The sequence below is a fragment of the Psittacula echo genome, assembly GCF_963264785.1.
Source record: "Psittacula echo genome assembly, chromosome: 7".
In the NCBI taxonomy this organism is placed as follows: domain Eukaryota; kingdom Metazoa; phylum Chordata; class Aves; order Psittaciformes; family Psittacidae; genus Psittacula; species Psittacula echo.
The window spans coordinates 56,323,429-56,349,352 of NC_137740.1; the positions used below are offsets into that span (position 1 = coordinate 56,323,429).

Consider the following 25,924-nt stretch of genomic DNA (forward strand, 5'->3'; position numbering starts at 1 on the left):
GTGTCTTGTAACTAATCTTTATAAATTTGGATCATCTTCGCACACTGAGAGCTTGTGCCTCTCACAAAGACAACATTCTCAGTGAAGCCCGAGACGGGAACTGCGCACAATGCTCCACACATCGGAAGGGCAAGAGAGCTCAGAGTATGAGTCTGTTTATTGAAGGCTGAACTTCAGTTGCAGGATTTACTCATTCCCAATAGAATAACCACTAAGGAAATAAGAAAGAGAGCTTTGCAAAAAGAAAGAGTGCAGAATCAGGCCCAAAGCACAGTCTGAATTCTGCCACACTGACAGATCAAATACTTGCCTTTAATACAAAGTGGATTTGATCTGTAAATTTGTAAAATCCCCCAAAACTAAGTATGAGCTGACTTGCAGAGTTAAACAGAAGCAGTTGCTGCTTATGTCCCCTAGCAATGCTGTATGGAACTTTACATTGTTTGAAGACTAAAAAGCATGCACTGTACAAGGGACATTAAAGGACTTCCGATCTTCCTTCTTTTTGACACTCCCCAGAAAGCATTTCAAGGGTCAAACAGCCTTTGGACATAATTGGAAGATTTTAATGTGCAAGTGAAGCTAGAGAAGCTTCTGGTTAAACTCCCATGCTAATACAAAAAAAGGAAAAGACAACACACATTTTCTTCTCCAAATGCATCAGAACGTGACTGATGCTGCCAGAGGGATTCACTATGAAAAGCTTTCAAATTTAATGTAACTGTGAACACAATTCCTACTTCCCATCACTCTCAGGGCATAATCTTAAGAGTCCAGTCCCATCGTGCTGTTTGGCATTATCTTTTAATGCTCTTCAGCATTTCCAATTCCTTCAACCAGTTACGAGCCACACTCGTGGGGTTTTTCCTTAAAGATTACAGACTCAAACAAGCCTGAAAGTGGAGCTAAAATCCCTTTGTGCATCTCACTTTTTGCTCTGAATATCAGGCTTTAGAGTCCCCAGTACTCTGAAATTCCATTGGTGTTATTCCTAAATATGTATTTACAAGCAAAATAAAGAAATCATACAACAGGGAGAAGAGTACTGCCTTTGATCTCTGGCCAACTAGAAGTTGCTGCAAGTGCTATTAATAAATATTCATACTTCTGAAAACCATACTGGTGTAGGATGGTATTCCTTCCACAATGCTTGTCAAAACCACATGCCCAGAGATAGTAACGACAGTCAAAAACCAGCAATGAACTGCCACGATGATTGCTGCCAGGGAGATGTCTCAACTAGTTACATCTTACAAACACAGTATCATAAGATCATACAATGCCATATGGAGCACCCTTTTATTTCAAGCAGCTGTATCTTATACAACAGTACAAGCTCATTTTCATACCTTCTGGTTTTCCTTCATGTGATACTACAACAAGGGGCTTGGTGAAGGTTTTCTTGTTGTGCATCATAGCCAAAATCATATCCACATTGAGAGAAGTGCAAGCTTCATCAGGAGGAATGCACTGCAAGTGGAAGAAGCAGTGCATGAGGTCAGAGAGAGTCACCCACTGCCAGCTCCACAGTTGCCCCATCATCAGTTTTATCCTATATTCTTTACCAAAAAAAGAGGACAACCTCCAAACAACCCCATATAACGTACTGACAAAGGTAATTCTTAGCTGTGCTTCAGGACACAACCTTTGCCTTCATTAAGGATCCTCTAACCTTCATGACAGGTGTTACTATTGAACTTGAAGAGTAGCAATTATTTTATGATAAATCTGTTTTTAAAAATCTGGTAGCCAAAACTGTAGTTCCCACCTCGTGATCAACATTGGAAAGTCATCTTTAAAAACTCCAAACAAAACATTTTAAGGAGAACGTGCATAAATCCCAACGAAATTCCAAATTCTTAGAATATGTTCTTCAACAACTAATTTACAGCTACTTCCATTAGTTATAAAGAAAATTTGGCAGTTCTCTTTTGTAGCAGTCAGATCGCAGTATTAGCTGGTATTTTGCATGTCTTCGGAAATTAAAGGTAACATTGTGCTCTGGATTTTAGGTAGCAAAGATAAATTTGAACCACTTGTATAATAAAAAGCAATTTCTATTTATCCCATGTAACCACCTAATACAATTTAAACAAAAACAGTAAATCACGCAGTCAAAATGCTTAGCATCACAAGTCTTACTTGTTAAAGCCTTGACCCTAGAGATAAAATATTCATGACATCAATGCTGCAGAAAAAACATTTATTCACTTCAAAGTTCAGATGACAAAAAAATCTCTTATTTTCACCTAAATCAGAAACTTAAGACTTCAATAAATTACTGACCTTTGGCAGTCCTTGAGTATCTTTATCTTTGTTGGTACACAAAGTCAACTCACAGTGAAGAAAGAGCAGTGAGATGTTGAATATTGGTTTAAACACAAAGCTAAACCTCTTTTTGTCCTTCTGTGCATATGGTATCAGAAAGTTCACCTTCTCAGTGCTGTAGAATTTAACAGATTCATCTTTAGGACAAATGTTTTCTATAATGGTGTAGTCAGACATTCTATCGGGATTTGAGAATGGGGAAACGAAGCATGTTTGAATGGCAAAGCCCAAGGATCTGTCAGCTTTAGTCACAGACACCTGCATTAAAGAGAGGCAGCGAGATGTCAGAAATTGCATTTTCAGTTCACATTTCATTAATATTTTCAACAATTTTTCAAGCAGTTTTCCAGTGCCACTTCCAATCTGAACTATTTTGAAGGCTAAATGTTAAGGGTAGGCTGTCAAACTGCGAGACAGAAAAGCTGTGGTTTCAAAACCAGCAGCTGTTTAACCGCACAACCGTGCCTAAATACAGCAATCCCTTATCTTTCTGAAAGCAGAACTAAACCCCAGTCTAGATCAGACACACAGTGCCTGCAACTGCCACCTGAGATGGCTCTGCTTCCCTTAGACATACAAGCTGGAACAGAGCTGTATGGAAGTCGATTACTAATTCCAGGTCCTTGTATCCATTTGAAACATTAATGAAAACAGGCAAAAAAAGAAAGGCAACAGACACAGCAGAGAAGCCACCCCCAGCCAGGAGAGGAATGCAGAGGCAGAGAGGAGGTCATGGTCTGACATGTGGGTGGCATTCCTGGACTCAGGGGGCAGGGGAGCCTCCTAAAGGATCCTTTTAGTTTATTGTAAGTCTGAAATTCATATTCCTTTATGAAAAATGACTGCAAACTTCCGGGACACTGATGCTGTTCAGCTGGGCTGGAATGCAAGCAAGAAATGCTACAGAATAATTAGGGGCAAAAATTTAATGGAATTTGTGACAAATGAAGCATGTTGGTCTTAATAAACAACAGAAGTGTTGTGCCTCAACTATTAACACTGCCTGATGAAAACAGTTACACAAGAAATTATTTTCTTCTTAGAAGAAATGTGCTTTATGTGCACTTAATCCTGATGTGCTGCGTGTATATTTAAGGAAGAGCCTGCCAAAGTTTTCTGTGGTCTGTACAGAAATTTTTGGATGCTATGAGTTGTGCAATGAATAAAGGCATTTTTTCTCTCCCTTATGTGAACAGCAATCAAATTACAAATGAAGGGATGTGCTGAAGCATCTAAGCAAGAAAGACCATCTTCTAAAATGAACAGAAATAAAAGACTGATGAATGAAAGTCAAGTCACAGATACTGACAGTTAAATAAGCTAACGGCATAAACGAGTTTAAAAAGAGATTATGTCAAGGGCATGCATGCTACACTATCATGAAACACCATCAGGTAAATAAAGGGAGGAATGGTATTTCAAGGAAAGAAGAGAACTAAGGAGGATAGTGAGACCAAAATGTGGTAACAAAATGACAGAAGAGAACAAAGATGAAGAAAAAAACCCAAAAGATTCAAATACAAAGAAACATTTCTAGCAGAGAAACAAAAGGGAGCTATAGAGTTCTTACAGGTTGTGACCTAAGCAATCTATTGACCAAAAGAATTATGTATATTAATAACAAAAGCAAAACAGAAACAGAAATAAAAAAGAAGTCTGTGTTAGCTAAAAATAGAATCACAAAAGTTCAAAACTGATACAGGTCTTCCACTGTGCAATAATAAGGAGAAGCAGGGAAAATAAAGGCTTCTGCCAGGACAGGTGATGAAGAAATCAGAACATCTGTCTGAATAAACAGCTCCAGAACTGGTCAAATCCAGAGGGCCTGGAGCCACGGGGATTCATCCCAGATCACTGAAGGAAGCAGCTGGTGTTGTCCAAATGAAAAAAACCCCATATTCTTAACTGAACACAACACATTTTTGCTTCAACTGCATTAAATATTCCCACTGGGTAGAGAACGGGGAGGAGACACGATACATTGAAACAATGATGAAAACTGCACCAATGTCAAATGGGCAACTACACTTCTGCAACATGGGCTCCCAAAGAGGAGCTACTTTGGGCAAGGGGAACATGGCACAGCACTGCTTCTGGCAACATCCTCATTTTCCTGGTCTTATGAGCCCAAAATACTGACTGTATTGGTCTGAAGTTTCTCAGCCATATCGCCGAATAACGTGAACTCTGAAGTCTTCATCAAGAAATGCCAGTTCAGAAGAAGAGCTCAGAGAACACCTTGAAATTCTGCACAGAAAAGCAGATTTGGCAAGAATGACCCATTTACTTTGCTAAATTCACCCATTTTGCAGGAATCCCTTGGTTTTGACCCAAAATAGATTGCCCTGCTTCTTACCCCACAGTTTCTGTTCTTTGCAGCCACTAAAGTACCTGCTTGTCTGCCTAAAGCAACTTCACAACGAGACCTTTCAACTGACAAGAACGGATCTGGCGCAGCTGCATGGCCTTGCAAACCGTTTCCATTGGTTTGAAAGCCTTTTTCAGTTTGTTACCTCTACATATACTGGCCCATTCTCAGCAACAGAGAAGAGTCCTTGGGAGGGAGCAAGGAACAGATCTGTTCTGTAGAGCTCCATGTTGAAGGTTACATTGGTGATGTGTGGTTCAGGAGGCCAAAACATGCTTCTGTCATCCTCTGGCCGATGCAACGTGCAATTAAACTGAAATCAAACAAACCAACACAATAACATCCTCAGTCAGGGGTGGTAGCTGGATAAGAACAAATTTGAAGTGTACAATACAGTGTAAATCTTCAATAGGGCCACAAGCAATATAAGAGAAATGTGTTAAAAGACAAATGAATTGCTATACAATTAATGTGATTTCTTGTGAAGTGCCTAGTACACTAGGCATTTCTCTAGTGTCAGGTGCAAACCCAAGAGGGACATACCGCTATTTCAGGCCAGCTTGAGAAAGCAACGTCTCCTTCATCAGCATCCCCTGGAAATCCATTATCACCTGATTCCATGTCATCATCATCAAAGCCACTGCTTTCAGCTGGTGATGACAGCTGAATGACAATCTGCACAAAAGGGATTGCAAATGCATAAAATTAGGTGATAACTCAGCACTCTCTCTTCATGGTTATTATTTCCTTCTCTCTTCAGAACAATACAAAGGCCAGAAGTGCACCAGCTAAGCAGATAGTGAAAAGCATGTCTTAAACAGCCTTGTGATGAGCATGTAAGGTATGTAGGGTCTATTTAGAGAATGTTCCTTAGTTTTTTTTCCAGAATTCAGAGCCAGCAAAGACACCAGTCTGGTGCTAGTGTCTGAATGAGCAGCCTAGCATTTCCATTCTATTTCTGGTATTCCTATAACCAACACGGAAAAAAGAAATGGCTTTCTAAAGTGTTTTTTTCTGCAAGTTAGTTTTCCTTAATGCACTCATGGAAAATCACTGCAAGTGTTCGGGTCATTAAAAGATTTTCTCTCCTGTCATCTGACTATTTTTTTCAGAGATGTACACCTAAACCCACCATATCCCTTTCTTCATTTTTCCTTCGTTTTTCTCTGAATTACTACTGAATTCCCCCTCCCTTTTCATCCTCCTTTACACACTTCTCCATTTCTTCACCTGACAATTCCTCTTTTTGCTTTCCAATGTTCTGCACTCTGCTGCTGTAAGCCCTACAGATCCTCAGCTAGTTCCCTCCCCCCTCCAGAACTTCATCTTGGTTTTCTTGGCCATTGAGCAACTGCTCAGAAGTGACATATACACTCTTTGAGAGTCCACTGCATGGTGCTCCTTTTTTCGGAGAAATGCTCCAAATTCTGAAAGATACCATGCATGTTTTGGAGTGTCAGCGAGTAGCCAAGACCACTAGAAGATGTGATGCAGAAAGGACAAGAGGCAAATACCCATTTTAGTTTGGGCCATAATATAAGGGCAATAACAGTATTTAACTCTAGACCTGTGCTACTCTGTAGTTTGGAGATTTTTCTATCCACAGTCTTGGTCTGGTACTGTTTCTAAAGTTAGGTGCTACAGACTTGCCAGTACAGAATGCTTTTTAACCAGGCAAGGCCAGATCAGATTGCCTTAGCTGTGTTTGGGTTGGACCATCGTTTGCTGAGGTTAATTCTATGTACTGGAAAGCTCAGTATGAGAAACATGTCATTACTTTCTAACCCAGATTAGCTGCACTGTACTCAAGCGCATAAGCTGAGTCAGTCTGGAAGCAGTTGCTTAGAACTTAACTGGGCTCCTTAGCATCATCACTCATTCAGAGCACTCAAGAATCCCTTCATCGTGTACATCAACTGATAGCAAATATGAATCCAATTTAGAAGAGAGAAGCATACAAAAATAATATCTTCTCCTTTTTCACATGCAATTTCGGAAGAAAAAGTTTCACTTGATGAAATAATGAATTAGTGAGTAATTCAGCATATGAATTAAATGGTATTGCTTTGTGCAATCACAAAACTTCATTCCTATTTCTCCTTACAGCTATGTAGTACTGTTATGTACAGGTACATCAAAGCTGCATAGGAAAAGCTGGTGCAACTTCTCTGAGACTGGTACGGATGATCCTCAAATTGCAGTCACGCAGTTTTGTAATGGTATTTCATTCCAACTCCTCCTTTTTCCTTTGGAATACTATCTGACCACAGGAGCACACTGAATGTGCAGCCTTCATACCTCCTTGAATACAGGGACTGTGACTACAACTAGGTTTGAGCTAGACAGGAAAAGATCTGGATGCATCCCTTTTGCTAAGACCAAAGCTAACTACAATGGCTTCCTTGTCCTTGTATCACTATGATGTGCATTGCAGGAGGCTCTTCTTTGTAAAATACTCACAGAGTTAAAATAAACAATCTTGTTCAAGATATATGCTGTCCGAGTCCCACATTTGTTCAGCAAAGACTCCAAAATGAAATGGGTACCATTCATCCTGGCTTTGCAAGAGTGATCCAACAGCGAGAGTTCTGTCCTTGTGTAGCCACTAGCCTGAAACAAAGGTGCTTTGTAAGTGGCTGAAACACAATTGTTAGGCTCTTGCTTAAACTGCAGCTCAGACTACCGCCCATGACTGCTAATAGGAGGAAGTGAAGTTCATTGTACTGACATTCAGGGAAGGTCACTCTCAAAATGCTGTTGTACAAGACAGACAGGGAATAAATGTAACATGGAACAAAAAAAACAACAGGTTCATTATTAATCTGTTGATTAATAATGCTGACTCTGTTTTGTCTGAAATGAGCTAAAAATGCTGTCTGTGTCAGGCTCATTTCCACAATGGCCACAAGCAACCTGTCAGCTAGGAGATGGTAAAGACAGATCTATTCAGGTCTCATGCAGCTATCAAAAGCAGCTTCTTTGTACTACAGAAATTAAAACCAGACTGATGGCTGAGTATAGTCGTTTTCTGACAAACCAACCCTTCAAAGCTTTAATCAGAAAATCCCTCTACGAACTACCTGATTGTTGGGAAGAAGAAACATGACTTGAGTTACAACTATATTACAGTTTCCTCACCAAACTCTTTTCTGGGAGGCTGGCTGGTGATGGATATAGAGCTTAGAATGTTTATTTTTTATTATCAAAATACAAATAAAATTATCTGCTCAGAAAAGCCTTCCCAAATTTGAGAAAAAGAGACCACACCAACCTGCAGAGAGTCTTTTTCTACAGCTACTGTCATGACTTTGTCATCACACTTTATTGACAAGGCCATATCAGCACTTCCCTGAACCTCTTCAGGTTCTTTACGTTTTGAGAGGGAATGCTCAAAATCATGATTTATTAATGTATCCACTGAATCCCTGGATGGGAAGATTCCTTCTCCCACTGTGTCATGTCTTCCTCTGTTAATGTGAAAAGGAAAAGTCAGGCCATCACTTAATGCAGGATTCTTTGGGGCAGGCAGTGGGTTAGCACCCAGCAATTCTGTCAGCTCCGGAGGAAGGGAATGATCTTCTTCATCATTCATCTCTTCTAAAACAAAAAATGAAGAAAAAAATGAAGAAAAAAAATAAAAAAGGGAAAACATTAGGTTATTAGATATTTTTCCTGAAAGCATTCAGAACTAATCATTTTCATACAAAAAAAGAAGAAAATATTATCCAGAAAAGAAGTTCCTGAAGGACGCCTAAAGCACTATCTTTGTATTTTCCAGATATCTAGCCACAATTCCTCCAATAAGGGTTTAGTTGTTATTGTGACATCTGATCTTGGTATATTTTAGTCCCTGCTAGAAATCTGCCTCACCAGGAGCTGAAAATAAACTTTGAGGAGTGGGCCTATTATATGCAAAAGGCAACCACAGAAGTAAAAGGAACACCCCATTTAGAAAATATTCTAGTTTACTGCTGCTGAAATAGCCTAAGTGCAAACCATGACATGAAATACATCACACATTCAGTCACTCCACAGTTGTGGAATTACTTACATAAAAAAAAAAAGTGAAGTTAAATGAGGCTTAACTTTATACTGTGTAAATGAGAACACTATCTGCTGCCTTAAACACGCAACTGCTCACGACAGAAGTCTCGACACCCACCCCAAGCAGGTAGTTTATCTCTAACCCAAGAGAGTGCAATTGATAAAATTGATGTGAACATCAGCTTTATCAAACCAGCTAAGCAACACTTCTAGTGGTTGAAGTAGTGAATAAGCAGATGCAGCTCTACTAGCTTCAATGCACACAGATATTTTTACATCAGCAATGACTCCGGCCAAATAACTAATTTAAGGGTTGTATTTATTCAATTTGTTCAGATTTTTATGGTAAGACAGTTTTGTCTGACAGCAATTTAAAAGTTTATTTAATTATCTCAAGGAAATACTATGCTCACACTTTTGGGAAAAAATATTATAGAACCAAAGCTGCGTTTATTAACTTACAAGATATCCAGCTACTGAAGTCCACTGCAGTGAAGGCTGAGCATGGTCAGCTGTAACAGCTTGTGAGCTGGATGAACTATAACCATTTAATTCCACTAAAATTTCAGGAAATAACACAATTTGCCTGGATTTTTCTCAACAAAAAGCCACAGAATACTTATTTTAACCAGCATTCATAGATGCTCCAACACCAACTTTCTTGATGATGAGTAACGAAAGTAGTGCAACCCTCAACAACTGACAAAGCACCTTTCAAATCATCATATTCCTGGAAATACAAGACCTATTTTCTATATGCTAGAAGTCCATTTCAAGCGTACCTGTATCTTCAAGTTGCAGATGAAATCTGTTAGCAACAGGGGCTTTTGTGTAGGAAATAACCGGACTGTAGTTATGCTCATAAGCCCACTTGATCAAACTCTCATGTGATGAGGGAAGATCAGGTATTACTGATTTACTCATGCTCATGGATCGTTCTGTTTCCTTTCCAAAGCCAATGCTATTTGATGTCTGCAAAGAAAAACTTGGTTCATGACTTACCATTTAAGGATAATTAAAACGGAATAGTGACACTGAAAGAACATGGTTTTTTACTCTATTAAGTAACAGCAAAGTGAGAACACCTGGGAAATAAACCAGACTCTGCCACCTTAGGCATAGAACTGCTGCACACATGGAGAAAAGGCCCCCCTTCCTCCCAGCCTCTGCCAAGAGTACAATAAATCAAGGTAGCTCGGAACTGCTAATCCCTAATGAGACAAAGGCATATTTAAGTCTGTATTTTCTTCAAAACTGAGCTGAAATGACTTCTGAGGTAAGGGGAACTCAAGATGACAACTGATTCTTTCAAATGCCCCCTTCATTTCTTTGAGGAGAGCATTACTTAAGCTACACATGGGAAAACCTTTGTTCAAATGAGCATTACCAAAGAAGGCAAAACATAGCATGCTCATGAAATAGAGAGCTGATACCAGCTAATGCTTTAAAGTCAGCTGGAATCGAGGATAGTCTGTGCCTCTCTGAATGAGCTTCATGCTGTGTGTCTCCTGCAAAATGTTGAGTATGTTAAACAGGACTGAATTCAACTCTTAATAGAGCAATAAGCAAGAGCATATACATTTATGCAAGGCCAAACATACACTTTCTTCACAATAAAATTTCAGATTTCATTAACAATATAAGTTTTGCACAAATTCATTCATACAGTGAACTCATAATGCGCTTGCTGACCTGTTAGTTTTACCATTAAGTCATTAAAAATAACAGCTCCTCAGAGTTGGCCATGGAATACAGATAAGCCACATAATCAGCTCCCTTTCATTTTACTGTGTAAGTTCTGCAAAACCTCCAATTTCCTCATACAAATGGGTGAGTAAAACAAATATAAGAAGCATCTCTAGCTGTTAGAGAGGCAGTTAGGAAATTCACTGATATTTCACTTGCTTTTAAGTGCTTGGCATCTTAAACTAGTATTCACACAAAGCTAAATACATATATATTCATTTTCATATACACAACATTACTATTATGCCTGTAACAATCACATCAACAACTACAGAACAAGCTGAGCAGACACACAGCAGGAAAGGCACAACGACCCACTTGCCAAGGATTTCTGCCATGTGATCGAACTGCACTTTCTATATGCAGATGACACCACTGAATGCTCTACAACACGCACTTTCACTTCTATGCCTGATTACCTTCATCATATAGGCTGCATTTTTTTAAATCCCCATTGGTTTCCCTCAATGTAAGCCAATCTTAATTCTCTTTCACTCTAGAATATCAAAAGATTGACTGCACTAATCTCTTTTGCCCAGATTGCTTTTACTTAGTGACTGTATGGACCTGCTACCCAGCATCACTGAGCTCAGCTGCACGTCTTTGCCTGACCTCAGAAATGGAGCTTTTGAAGAAAGTAGTGAATAAAGCTTGTACAGAGTCCTGATGGAATGGCACAGCACAGTTTTCGCTCGGCTCCCTCCCTCATTTCTTCCTAATGACCCAGTTCTACATCCCTTAAACACTCACAGCTTCACAACTGAAGTTAAAGAGAATTTTAGGTGCAGAGTGTCTGGTTTGAAGATACTGTTACCAGCACAGTTATCAACGACCAGCAAAGGCCACTGAAGATAAGAAACAGAAAGGAAGTAATAAGTATCCTGATTTTAGTGCCTTACTACTGTTTTGGATCAAAAATATCTCTTATTCTTCAACAGATACTAATCTGGATGTGATTTATCACACATTTTCACATTACCACACAGCTTTGACTGGTGAGAATTATTATGCTACCCCAACTTTGCTGGACCTCCCTCTCTGCTTTCCTTTTTGTCATGAGGAGACAGCTGAATAAACATTATCTCAGAATTTTACTGTCCTAACTGGCACCTGACCATTTTGTTGGCTTGTTTTTACCCCTGCACTCCATACTGAGCCTGTAAACATTCAGTCCTGCATTGCCTCAATGAAACAAAACCAAGTACAAGGGCTTGCAGAAACAGATAACAGTGAAGTGCCTTCACTTGCCTGCACTGCCAACAGCTTCACTCGCAGTAGATAAAACCAGGCAACAAAAGCCACCTTCTAACCTACTGAGACCATTTCAGAAACTGGTGGGCAGTTGTTCTCCTGTAAAGAAGAGTCCCTCCAAGCTTTCAAAACCCTCATGGGTTTGTTCTGCGCAGTTCACCTCTCTCACTCTTTGCCCCTCAACACACTTATTTTCTTTCTGGAACAACATCTTTGCCCACTGTGCAGCTTACAGCTTTCTCAAAGGACACCGAGTCCAAAGTAATGTGAATGGCAGAGAGTACACAAGCACAGAAATACACAAGCACTGCACGGGGGTTGAAGAAGGACAGACTGCACACACGAGCTGCACGCAGCCTGGGAGGAAAGCTTTATGCTTATATCACATGTAGTTACTTTACTTAAACTATTCCCATTTTACTTGATTTTGTGTTCATCTTCTTTCACAGTTTCCAAAAACACAGCAAGCTGGGAGCTGAGCCAGATGACCCAAAAAGTCCTTTTCACTTTGTCTATGAACTTAGACCTTAATAACTTAGGGTCCTGAGTTTGAGGCAGCTTAGCACTAACCTTTCCCTCTCTGTTTGCCAATCCCCTCAAGACAATTCTGATTAGTACTGAGGGCAAGAAGTTAGGAAAATTGAAGTGCATGGAACTGCTTCAACTAATAAAAAGAACATTGTGAAACATTACCTAATTGTTCAGTAATGTTATTATGCATTGTCTAAACTTGGGCTTGGAAAGGCCTTCAGCTTAAAAGAGATATGAAGAGATCCTAAATGCTGGATGTACAGGCTTTATAATGACATGGGGGTGTTTAGTTCTCTCCCACACCCCTCTAAATGAAGGAGAACAAATACACATTGAGAAAATGAAGCATCTCTGTAAGTGAAGCAGTATAGCAAATGAAGCAGTATGGCAGTTACAAATCCTAATATAAATATACAGTATTTTATATACTGACATTTCCATATATAGTATTCCTTTCCTTTTTTCTTAATCTAAATAAAATGTTTGGTTATGATATGAAATATGGTACTTGGCTATCTCCAAGCATGAAGTGAACTGATGCACAATTCTCTATCCTGTAGACCTACGAACAGGCCTATTCAGGACCTACAGAACGACCAGAACATCCTTTCCTTTCCATTAGATAAAGATGTGTCAGAGATCATAAGGGAATTTCATCATCCACCCTGGACAATTTTTCCATTCGATTTCCTGATCAGCACAATAATTTATTTCCTTTTATTTCCCTTACTGTCAAAATCTAGCATGAAATCCTGCCTATCAATCCGTCCCCTCAGAAGATTTAGACTAAGCAGCCTTCTGATCTTGTCAGAATTGCCCTTGCACACATTAAAGGGAGAAAGCTACTATGCAAAGTAAAATTCTTGTTAATACAGATAGCTGGAGTTTGAAAATGCATCCAAGTTACTGCAAAGCTTAATTAGGAGGCCACCCAGAAGTCCTGAGCAAACATTCAGCTCAACTGTACAATATGCTCCTAACTGATCACTTAAGACTGAAACAGGCCACACATCTATAGGCTGCAAAAGCAGGCCAATTGTATTTATTTATTTCTCAGCAAGGAAAAGCTCATTTTCTTGGTAGAAACGGTGTTGAGCCACAAAGCCTGTAGCAAAAATCATTCTGCATCAGAACCTCCAGTTATGTGTAAGTATAGTTTCAGAAGTTTAGCTTTATAGATCCTGGGTTTATGTTTTTTTAAAGCTTCCTAGTTGTGGGCTGAGGAGAGGTGAGGTCAGTTTGAACAAACATTGCTGGGGACAGAAGTACTGGCAGGCAAGAGGGCTAAAGACTACTAGAACCACAAGTGGAAGGATTAAAAAAGTCTTCATTTCCACAGGGATGTATGTGCCATGTATCTAGGATTATCCATTCTGCACTCATAGGCATCTTTCCAACTTCTGAGATGAACCTGTACATCCACTCACCAAAGTAACAGCAGAAAGGGAGATGAACATCCAACTCAGTGTTTAGGGTACTTCAGCAGAAGCAGAAAAGACACAGACCCTAAATCCTTGCATTTTTACCACCTGGTTTCTGTGATGTGTTGGTCAGCTTAATAGCCCATATATTAAGTTAATAAGGAAAAACCCCATAGTTTCTGATTTTACCCCTTGAAATGCAGTTAATAATTAAAAAAGCAGCTAAGAGAGACAACGTGATCCAGCACTGTATCACATTTAAATGGATTCTATACTGTTGCAAAAAATGAAGGTGTCTTAACTTACAATCACTTCCAGCTTTCCTTGGACATCATGCGACTTGATAACCCAATTGACAGACTTTTTACATTTGAGGATAAGTACGACATCTCTGACAAGTTTGGCGCCTGGTTGAGATGGTTTAATGTCAACGATTATATCCACCTGGAAAGCACTGTGTGTGGAAAATAGGGAGAAAGTCAGACCAGAATGCCAGAAATTTTCAGCTATCAACCTTCTTCCAATCCATCATGTTTCCACTGTCTGGCCAGCTGATTAAAATGCTGGAGATTATCCCAGGCAACACAACATGTGCAAAACAGATTGTTACTCCACATACTCTTAAATGATTTTGAATAACAACAGAAATAAAATATTTTTTAGATAAATCATATTTTTTGGTCTCTTGTTTACAAGAGCTGTGCTACTCATTTCAGCTATTAGTGAGAGGAGGTTAGTTATATGACTAGCAGTTTGCTTTAGAAAGTAAATATTGTTTTCTTATTTCACTGTGAGAGTGCTTAAATATAGCTGTTCCAGTTTCCTTTGGCTATATTAAAGCTCAAAATCATACCAAAAAAAAAAAAAAAAGACAAATTAAACAGGTTAATACAAAAAAAATTGTACAAATACTATACTGAAGAGTGTCTCTGCCTAGGCAGTTAAATTGTGGAAATGACTTTGCTTAGGATCTTGCGTGCGTTGAAGAATTAAGTTGCGTATTCAGTTTCCAATACTTCTGGATATATACTTTCTTTAAAATGAAAAGAAAAGCAGATGTCCAGCCTACTGCTTGCTGGAAAATAGATGAACACTATCCAGATTTTTAAGACCTCACTCAAATAAGTAGAGCAAATGGGTTTGTACCCATCAATAATATCTTGTCGTGCAAAGTATTAGTTGAATAGAAAAACCTTTACTTCCAAATTGTCTTATGGGGCCATATGTCACAAGAACGTGCTCATCCCTAAGTACGATACTAAGTAAGGTACACTAAGTATCTTGGGACCTTTGTTTCACCTCCTGCAGTTTTCCACATGCCCAGCTCAACTTCTGTATGTTTCTTTCTGGATATAAACTTTGCAAAAATAGCTGTGAATAACAGATAAAACTAAAACTACACAAGACAAATTTATTACTTTTTTTACTTTTAATAAAAAAACATTTTGCAGTGTTATCATCTGAAAAACAAATTCCTACTGTACTACCAGCCAAAGTCAAAAGCTCAGAGGACCCAGAGATGGGGCTGTCATTGCGCAGCACTGCAAGGGACTTCCTGATGTTGACACTGAAGAGCAGCTGTGTTCAGAATGGGGCTGCAACTCAGGCCACTCAGAGGCAGATCATTTGGGTTTACCTATACTCCACTTCCACTATACCTCAGGATATTTTTACTCTCTCAAGGTTGATAGGCACGAATATTCCAGGCTCTGGATTCACCATCTTGCAATGAGATAGTTACCCTTCTTGCAAAGACCCTCCCACCTCTATCTCCCTGGGTGAAGGTCTCATCATGGAATGGATATGCCCAAATGTAACTACACGAGGAGTACAATCAGACAGTGCTGGATATCCAGTGTCTGCAGTACACAGACAGAATTTTAATTCTACCTGATCCGTGAGGAAATTGTATTTTTCTTCTTGCATACAGAGAGTTAAGTGATTTTCCCTGACCACTACTTATAAGCCTTTTTGGACAGTGGACCACTGTCAACTCTTAACAGTTTTTGCAATACACACTATCCATTAAACTCAACCGGAAACTTGACAGAAAATACTGTTAGGGTTCTGCAGACCCGTACTGGAACAATTGTCATGGACCACAGACCAGTTGTGACCTCTGGACCACTGGTTGACTGCCCTAGGCCTTGCTGCCAGCTACCCCTATCTGTGATAGGTCAAGATTACTTTTAACCTCTCTCTCACTTCCTCATACAGTGGTCCCATCTTTAACACTGTCTGTCAGATGCTGCTTTCATTCATCTTATTTTTGGAATAATTTGGTTGAGTGAGCAAGAAGAGGGACAGGATACAGTCCATAAGAAATGTGCTCTGCAGCCTCATCCAGAAAAATCTTGGGATCATGAAGCAGAATTCAAAACCTTTACATACTGAAAAACTGATCTCTATTTAAGGCAAAGTACTAAGGTCCAAGCTCTTCTTGTAAGGTTGAAATGGCTAGTTTCAGTTGATTTTCAATAGACAGCTAAAATCTTTAGCTGTGATTTCAAACAGATTTAGTGTATTTAGACAATATTTTACCTGTATGGATTGGAATTTGGAGTGATTAGTTCAACGATGTGAACTTCTCTTTCTTGGACTAAGTGAGACATAAGGCACCCCTCCGCTGTTTTTGGTTGTAGGTATCCCGCAAGGTAATTTAACGAGAGAAAATTCTTCTCTATGTTGCACGAGGGAGGAAAAACTTGATCTGAAGGAGGAAAAGAAATGAAAGCATATGCACCTTTACACATAGATATTAGCTTACATGCATGTATGCACATTTACTTCACTGCAGCACTATATTTTATGACACAGGCCTTTAGGCTATAAAGTTTATGTATTATCTATCATAAGCACTTATGACAAATCAGCCTAATACTGACTGGGAGATAACTGTTGCAACAACACAACGTATACCTGATGTAAAAGTTATACTTCGAAACTGAAGAGTTTATATTTATGGATTTAAATATTTAATTAAAGAAAATCCCAAGAAAGAGAAATCTGAAAACAAAACTGAAGCAAAACATGGAGCATTTTCCAAAAGGAGTAAAACACACTTAATTTGTTCCTTGCATCTTTAAAAGATTTATTTCTTTGGAAATTAACTGCAGAAAATGTGATCAATTCCCTCTCCCTTTAGAAAATGTTTTATTCTTGTTATTACAAACTTAAAGTATTTAAAAGATCACAGAAAGTATTTTCCATTTCCTTACTCCATACATTTTTCCTATATATTGTATAGTATCAGTGCTGTCTAGAACTATTGCAGTTCTCTTGTGCATGGAAAATAAAATATAGTAAGAAAATAATGAAACCAGTTATTGATATTAAAGAAGTCTGACCATAATATCCTTAACCGAAATGAAGAAATTCTAGAGTAGATATTCAATCTCTCTTTTGGTTTTAACTGCCGAGCTGATGATGAGCATTAACTAGCATACAACACCAAACACAAAACATAGTCGCTTGGTGTAAAGTTCTCATGCACAGCCTACACTGCCGTACTCCAAGCAATGTTTCCATTGAAGAATGGGAATACTTTATATTTCTGAGATAGCTTTACATATGAATTGTAACAACACACAGAAGGACTAAGTACCATGTTCAAAGGCAAAGTCCCATAAGAATGTAATTCCAAAGGGCTGGCCCTTTGACCTTCACTTTACAAAGAAGGCTTTCCTATTACAGTTAGAAGCAAGACAGTTGCACGCAGAACTGTGGAAAAGCTCTTAAAAGCTGAGTTGAGACGACAGTTAGCACTTGCTCCCTAAATGAAAGCTGAAATGTCACCCCTGAAGAGTATTTGTGTGTGGTACACAGCTTTGCAGGGAGACCAGAGACACGGGTGAACCCGGCCTCTGCAGAAACAATTAGGGAAGTTTCTTCTCCTGATTGTACACAAAGTAGCCTTTGAATATTGACTCTGCTGTCTTCCCTACAGAATCTATGAAAGCTGTATGAAGCTGTAACAATTCATACTGCCCAAGCAAAGCACTCTTCTAACATCTGCTATGTGCCTTGCCAGATTAGCCTTGAATGCAGCTGCAGTTTTGACCAGCTCCTCCCACAGCAGCACAGAATGGAGAAAGATCCCACACGGACTACACTGCGCTTGAATTTATATCTGTACATACACACACAGATGGATATACTAGGTACTTGCTTCTCAGCTGCCATACAACACAATTCAAGCCATAAAATAACAGCCTCTGAGTAGTTTGTGGATAGTAACACACGTGCTATCTTTTGCTATGGCAAAGAATTTGGTTCCTGCTCCAGGCACTTCCATTAAACATCTCTGGAGCTCTCAAGAACTGCTGTTTTTGCCACCACGAGCACACAGGCTCCCCAGCCTGGGCCTCTGCTCCATAGCATGCTTTTCTTCTGCAACAAATTTTAACTGTCTTGATGTACACATTTACTTCCTCCCCACCTTAACAAAATGTATTTACTCTCATCTGTACCAGTTACCAAGATCTGTGCTGGAACAGAAAAGAAAAGGGGATCTATTTCATTTTTCTTTGCTCACCACACTACTTTTTTAGTTTCAGGGCTGTCTACTTTGGAAAGGGACTGCAGGTGTCTGCAATCAGTTAAAAACCTTACTAAACCAGCCAGCAGTCACATTACAGACCCTGTGCCTCTCTAACCTCCGCAGACTCCCGGTATGGAATCAGACATGAGGTTAGCCTGTAATACCCTCAGCAGAGGGGCTCTGGCCAGCAAGTGATGGAGCTGTGCACAGCGGCCAGCAGCACATGCCACGCTGCTCAGATGAAGACAGAGGATTGCACACTGGGATCTGGAGTTTCTGTGGGCAGCACCTCCTTCTTACAGACAGCAACAGACACTGCTCTATTCAGCACTAATTAGGTGCCATCTATAGGCTGTAGCTAAGCTAAAGTTGAGCATCCTGGCTTAAATGAGGAGGTCTTTGTGAAAGTGAGTGCCATTAATCAGGTGTAACTCTCCAAAACAGGTACAGCACCAGTAGCAGCTTGATTCAGCAATAAAAATCCCATCGAAGCAGAGCTTGCCTTTCAAAGCGTGAGCTGGGAATAAGCAAGGCATATGGGATTTCCCCCAGCCACTGTGACGGTAGGGCTTTTTCATGTGTATTTTGCAGTTTACTAGCTCTTAGCATGACAGAGATCAGAACCTCAACTGACATTTAATGGCAGGGTATAAATGGGAGCAGAGAAGGGACTGCAGTGGTCTCCAGAGGCAGGGTGGAAACACTTGGCAGTGTCCATTCCCCAGCAGGACATACGGCTAAAGCCTGACACCATGCAATCACCTGCAAGTATTAAATCAAGCAAGTATGATGGGCAGGATACATGCACTGGGTATGTACAGGCTACATACTGAGAGTCAGGGTTGAAGCTTCAGCTTCTGCCCGGACAGGAGCAGAATGTTACCATCTGTAAAAAGACTATATTTTCCAGTATAGTTATTGTTACAGCTGATAATTTTTTTTTTTTTCTTATTTAGCTAAGAAATGTGTTGAAATTAGGCTCCCCCAGGGTAGGACATCTGCCCTGGATTTATACTGGATGCATTAGGTAACATTTAGCTAACTGCTAAGTCTTCCTGAGTTGTACAATTGCATCTTATTGAAGCATAGAATCATAGAATAGTTAGGGTTGGAAAGAATCTTAAAATCATCTAGTTCCAACCCCCCTGCCATGGGCAGGGACACCTCACACTAAACCTTAAAGTGAATTCTGCTGGGAAACCTGTACTAAGATCACTTTCACCATGACCAGTTTCGCCTTCTAGAATCTAACAGCGATTATCATGACAGTCACTTTGCCATCAGCCTCACTAACCAAATCAAACAAAGAACAAAAACCCCACTTCTTGTACCCCTGTCCTCCAAACCCTCATTCTGGCCCCTGTAAATTCTCACTGTGCTCACCATCCCTGCAGTATCTGAACCACCACTTTTCTGAATTGACAGGATTTAGATGCACTCGGCCCTGACCCAGTTTGCTAGCTCGCTCAGCTGCCTTTCATTTGCAGCTTCAAAAGTGATTTCAGAGACCCACGTCTCACAGGCACAAGCAGCAGCTTTATTCTATGAAAGATCACCCTTCTTCAGATCTTTGTCCTCTGGCTTGCACTTTCTGTATTCAGCTACAGCCTCCGCTTCTAAAATGTTATAGGTCTTTCAGCTTCAGATCTTTCTAAGTTGAGTGAAGCTGAAATGTAGACAATTACATGAACACTGCCATTAAATTCTGTACTGGTCACGTAGCAAGGAACTACTTTATATGAGTACCTATAAATTATGAGTAATACTAAGCTGTGATTCACAAACTGGCAGCTGAGGGTTACCTGACTAAAGCACTTGAGGAGTGTGAGTTTTGTAGGAAAAGCCTGAATGTCCATCAGCATACACTGAGATTTGTGGAATCCACTGACTCCATCGCTCACTCTGCAGAGAAGCAGACCAGGTCCACATCCCACATGGTTTCCATAGAATTCCTCACACGCCTGGTGCAGTTCAAGAACTGACCCTCTCCCCACCCCAAACAGATGCATAACCCCCAAACATACACACTTATTCACTCCTCTGCCAAGAATTTAAATCAAAATCAAACATGGTTACAGCTGAGCTAGTTCGTAGCAGCCTTCTGTCTGTTTTGGTTACCTGCCAAGTTCCATTTTGTGTACTGACTCTTAATTAAATTATGTTTTAAAACATTCTAAGGATGATGCAAAGCTCTCCTATTTAGCTGCCTGCTTTGACTGGAGATGTGCAAATCAACACAATTTTATCTGCTTTTTGATGTGTCTAATTAAACGTTCATCTCTGCAATGCAGAGACCACTACTTCCATTTGTATGTTCCAAGACCACTTTAATAAGCTAATAAATATATTTCTGAATGATTTTCTGGCACCAAAATCCAAAACTGGTGCCAAGGAAAATCACACAGGGGAATCCTGTACAAATTTGGCAGGATTCGGATAAAGCCAACACAGACATGTTCTGATTTTGGGGGGCAAGCCTCAGGCTTCAGGAAATCAAATGATTAGATACAGGTGGTTAGAAAAGAATGTTTTCTCCACAGAAGGTTTTGGGGGTGGGTTTTTTTGCAGCCAACTAGTTCAGCTATGCAGGGGCATCTCTGGAAGTACTGCTGAAACACTACTAAATTAGGCTGCTGGTGCTAGTAAATGCTTAGCCCACCAGTACAGGTTGGACATTGACACAGGTTTTATTGGTTTCTACTCTTCCCATTGCTGAGCTTCTTGAAAGACAACAACTAGTTTCAACATATATGAACCCCTCACTGCAATGCAAATCAGTTCCAGTTCACTTTTACCAGCATTTATTCTTGCTGCTTTTGTTTTAGCCTAAACCTAGATGTGTGCTTTGGCCTGAACTTGGATGACATCTTCAGAAAACAAAAATCCCCAGTGAATTGCAGGCTAGTAGGTAAAAAAATCTTACAATATCCCACACCTGCAAGAAAGCAAATTTCACCCCCAATCATCCTGCATCATAGAGAAGGTCTGCTTTCCCTGTAAAGTTCTTTTTACTAACCATAAAAACCCCAAACTTGAATAGAGATAAGTAGGGCATAAATCTCTCTGAACCGACTGCCTTTCTCCCAGAATGCTGAAGAGCCATGGCTCCTGCATTATCCCTGGTTTATGACTGATTCAGGTGGAATTCCCCTGCAGGAGACATGCTATGTGATCAGCACCAGCTTGAGACAAAGTTCTGCAGAGGTTCATATTGTTAAGTTGTTCCAACACTGCTCAGATACAGAGCTACAGCCCAGACCCTACCCTAATATGTGCCTGTGAAATCTCTGTGGAGCTGGAGTCCTCTCCCACCTGCCCCAGGCCACCTGATGAATTTGGCATGCAGCTCACATGGACAGGAAATCTTTCTCCTTGGGATGAAAACACAGAAAGACACCAGACTGAGCCAGCTTATGTCTGTGAAGAAAGCAGTAATTCTTTGTCCAGAGTAGTCTAGAGCCTTATACAAGCAAATGCTAAAAAACCCCCAACCCCGTAACTCAGGTTGTTCTAGAAACTACCCCCTACCTCAGGTTCTTCACTTCAGTCCTTTAGATAAAAGATACCCAAACAATCCCCATGAGTAGTTTATTCCTTTTTAAAAAGTGAAACTTTGACTCCTGTAAGATTCTGGCCAACTGCATCCATGTTTACGAGCATAAAATTAGGGCACCAGAATCCACTAGAAGATGCCTAACTCCAAGGTCTGGTCTTTACACTTGCTCTTATTTCTCTGCCTTCCCCTTTCATATCACATCCCTTAGAAAATGAGTTACATTTAAAGATTCAAAAAACTACAGCAAGACATTCTCAACATCCAGAAGTGTTTATCAGTTCTGTTGGGTTTGTTTTTGTTTACCTTCTCCTACTTTAATATAGATGTTTCTTGATATTTTGAGCTCAGTGAAAGACGTTACTGCTCCATATTCCTTCTGGGCCCACTGTAGCAGATGTTCATTTTTCTCAGGAAAAAGCTTTTCTTCTGTTTCTGCTGACAAGGAGAAATTTCCCTTCTCAAACTGAACAATGGAACCTAAGGACACCTGATGGGAATAAAAACATAGTCTTAATGTGGTACATTTATCCCCACAGACAAGGTAGCATGTTTAAGCAACATAATCTGTCACACCCACATGCATTCACTGAAGGTGATTACGGCTTATTTCCAACAACGCCTAAACTTCACATGTTTTCACATCTGCATCATGATTCCTTTTTCAGAGATGTTGTTATAAAATGAGGCATCCCTCAGCCCAGCTGGGGTGCTACAGTCCAAAATCATCCTGCTGCACAAGTGGTACAGCTGTGCTGCAAGAGGAGCTGAACTGCGCGAGGGGAGGGCAGGAAGACAACAGGAAAACTAAGGACAGAATAAAAAGATGATGGTCTGAGGAGCTGAAGCAAGACAAGGATGTGAAGCTCATTAAAACTTGGAAGTACTGAAGCAACTCCTAAATCAGAAAGAACATAAGTCCAAGCCCAGTGACAGATAAAGGCCAACAGAGAAACACAGAGTAAGGAAAGAGAAAGGCTGAGAGGAAGGGAAGATATTTATTGTTGCTTTATTTACAGGAAGCAAGAAATTGCTTTATTCTAACACGTAAAGCAGATGGGTTATACATCTTTGGAAAAATCTTTATAAATGTTGCATTAACTCAGGTCTTGACTGGTAAAACTATAATGCTGTTTGAAATAGTCAAAATGGAGAAACAGTAAGTGGGTGTGTAACAGGTTCTGCAAGAAAGCCTAAGATTTTCAAATACAACTTCACTGGAGTGGCAATAGCATCATTCAAGAAAAGGCAACAGCACAGGGTCAGACTCAGATTGGGACCTGCTTCAACTTGCATTGGTCTCAACAGAAAAACAAGTTGTTTCAGATTGATTGCAAAGCTAGATTGTGCCAACAGCAACCTTTTGGCTCTCTTGCTCCTAGAGACGGATGTGGCTAACAATTTCAGAACATTTGTCAGCTTTCAAGAGGTCCTTATATCAAGTAGTGAAAGAAGAGCACTTCTTCATGTGCCCAACCTCAGGAGCTACCACTCATCTACGCACTTCCCCGTTTCCTCCTTCAAGGTGCTGGAGGACTGGGGCCTGCATGCCCTGCTCAGGCTGGTCTTTCCATCAGCGCTTGATTCCACCAAGATCTAAAACACCAAGTCACGACTAACATGTGCTTGAGTGAGCAAGCACAGAAAGATGAACAAGCTTTCAGGTCTGAATGCATCAGTAAAGATTTCTTTGGACACACTCCCTGCAGTAGTGTGTTGCCCAGTGCTTGCCCAGATGTAACACAGCCCTTACTTTCAGACCACTGCAGTAGGCTTCAGGAAAGAAGTACTATTTTCCGTCCTAAGGGCAGAATAGAAAGAAGCTTAATGCACTCAGCTGCTCTCTCCCCCCGTCCCTTTCCCTGTCATTATATTTTTTCCTCCAACTGAAAATCCAAAGTGATTAATGATGATGACTGGAAGAGTGAAAAATACATTATAACAATTTCTAACCTGTTCTGAGTATTATTTACACATTGTAGCAGGCTAATGGTTATTAGTATCTCTCTCTAACCTTCTAAACAACAAAATGCATCAATTGCAACTATTTAACAAAGATTATCTGAGCTCAGGTTCCTGTTAGGGAAATGAACTAGTAGCAACCAACTGCTGCCTTCCCGGGAGCTCTTGCTCCCAGCACTATTTCAGGATGTTACACATCAGTTTGTTTAGCACCTACAAATATTTGTCAAAGTAGACACATAAATTACACCCTTTGGCACATGGAAAGAATTTCAAAACTCCTCCCTGTGCTTCCAGCTATTACACTAGCACTTACATATCACATACTTGCCTCTAAGAGGAGGCCCATGTAACTCAATTTGACCAGGCTTGTGACAAAAAACCAGCTTAGAAATCCTTTTGCCAGAAGAGTTTTCAAAGTTTAACATCTGTTTCAATTCTGAATGATCTTCCTCATTTGTTGTTTTGCACATGACTACCATAAAACATTTCCTTGAAATGAAAAGTCTTTATTCAGCATAATGCAGAATACACCATATTCTTCCAATACTCTCAATACTCGTCAAATAAGAAAGCAAACTCTGCCATTAGAATAAATCCACTGTCCCCAAATTTATAACACTAGGAAAAGAGAACAATAGTTATCTTTAAAATCTAGTTATCAAGTAGCATTCACTTGACACTTTCATCACTTGAAAGCAGCCACACCATGGATTGATTTTACGGGGTACCTCTACAATGCTCCTAGCACATGAAGGTTTATAGCGTTCATAGTCTCGCAGGTGACATAGCACAAGGCAGGTATGCAGGGATCACACACAAGAGCACCACCTCTTAGCAATGCTGTCTTTTAAATCTGAGGCGTGTGGAATATCTTTTTGGAGCTCTGGCCTAACAGTGCTTAAGAACTGCAGGGCTTAAGGATTTAAAACATCTGAGGAAAGTCTAAGAGAAAATATTATCCCTCCTAAATATTGGAAAAAAACCCCCAAGCATTAGCCTGCGATAATGCATTTTCATTGTATTTTTCATTTGAGATATTTAAATGTTTGCTAATACGACAGCTCTCTTCCTGAGAACACACTTGGCTTTCCATTTATTCCTAACTAAACTTGAAAACCTTCTGCATCATTCTGTGGCATGACAAATGTCTTCCTCAGAGATAGATCTTATCAATGAACCCCCAGAGCACTGAGCCCTACTAGGGAAGAATGGACAGACAGAAAGCAGAGTGACTAAAAAGTCTGGCACAAGCATCCTCCCTACATGATCATACAGTAAATATCTTTAAACAAACATGAAGCTTATCATCATTTATTTTTCTAACCACATGCTCAAGTCTATTTGAAATGCTGGTTCCACTACCAGGTTTTAGAAAGGACTGAACTGCTGTGCCTGCCAGTGTTGGGATTTTTACTACACGGACCTAAGGCAAGGTTAAGTGAGCCAAGCACGTTATTTTTTCTGGAATGAATTCAAGAGCCTCTTCCAAAAAAGGCAGCCATCACTGTTTCAACACCTGCCTTGAACGTTAACTACTTACTCTTCAGAACAAACCAAAAGCAACTTTCCCTAACGTACTTAGGATAAGCCAGAGCATTAAAACCAAAGAATGCTTTAAGTATTTGGGAGTATATCAAGGATATTTATCTGAGCACCCATTACACAGCTGACCGTATGATTAAGGAACTGCTGCCACGTACGCTTTTATCTCCTCACTTCATCCCCAGTGGTTACTTTCTGAGGTTGCAGAATGGAAAAATGTGCCCCAGGTCTATTTCTTCCTGTTGTTCTGAGGACATCACAAGTGACTGCATTAGAAACATCCTCTGCTGCCAAGTTCAGCTACATGCCTCACAACACTTCTGAGGCTAAATGAGGAAACTTCCAAGCCTGACTTGGAAAAATCAATCTGCAAGACAAAAAGATGGTTATGGCCACAAATCACAGCAAGGGCCACAGTTCCAAGGGCACTTCTGCACCCAGAAGAAGTGAGGATCAAGTACATGATTCTGAAAATATGCTACCAAAACCTGAGCATTCTATCAAAGAGCAGAACATGTTTAGGAACCTATTTTAATTACACACGCTGCTGCTCTGCTGACCATCAGGGAAAATAAGGACTCTGATTTCCTTTGCACTGTACAGAAGCAAGGAAACATACATCCCTCATGCTGGGA

At 40.1% G+C, this 25,924-nt stretch overlaps 1 protein-coding gene across 1 annotated transcript in view; it reads right to left on the reverse strand.

The window, feature by feature from the left end:
* Positions 1 to 25,924, reverse strand: part of TGFBR3 (transforming growth factor beta receptor 3) — a gene marked incomplete at its 5' end in the record, with an annotated part of 104,151 nt that overhangs the window by 11,681 nt on the left and 66,546 nt on the right. Inside the window, 10 exons of the mRNA XM_080623449.1 lie at positions 1,350 to 1,470; positions 2,287 to 2,586; positions 4,842 to 5,009; positions 5,240 to 5,371; positions 7,157 to 7,306; positions 7,968 to 8,293; positions 9,523 to 9,712; positions 13,996 to 14,143; positions 16,231 to 16,399; positions 22,089 to 22,272. Of these exons, the coding sequence (XP_080479575.1) occupies positions 1,350 to 1,470; positions 2,287 to 2,586; positions 4,842 to 5,009; positions 5,240 to 5,371; positions 7,157 to 7,306; positions 7,968 to 8,293; positions 9,523 to 9,712; positions 13,996 to 14,143; positions 16,231 to 16,399; positions 22,089 to 22,272 (1,888 nt within the window). The remainder of the gene's footprint in view (positions 1 to 1,349; positions 1,471 to 2,286; positions 2,587 to 4,841; positions 5,010 to 5,239; positions 5,372 to 7,156; positions 7,307 to 7,967; positions 8,294 to 9,522; positions 9,713 to 13,995; positions 14,144 to 16,230; positions 16,400 to 22,088; positions 22,273 to 25,924) is intronic.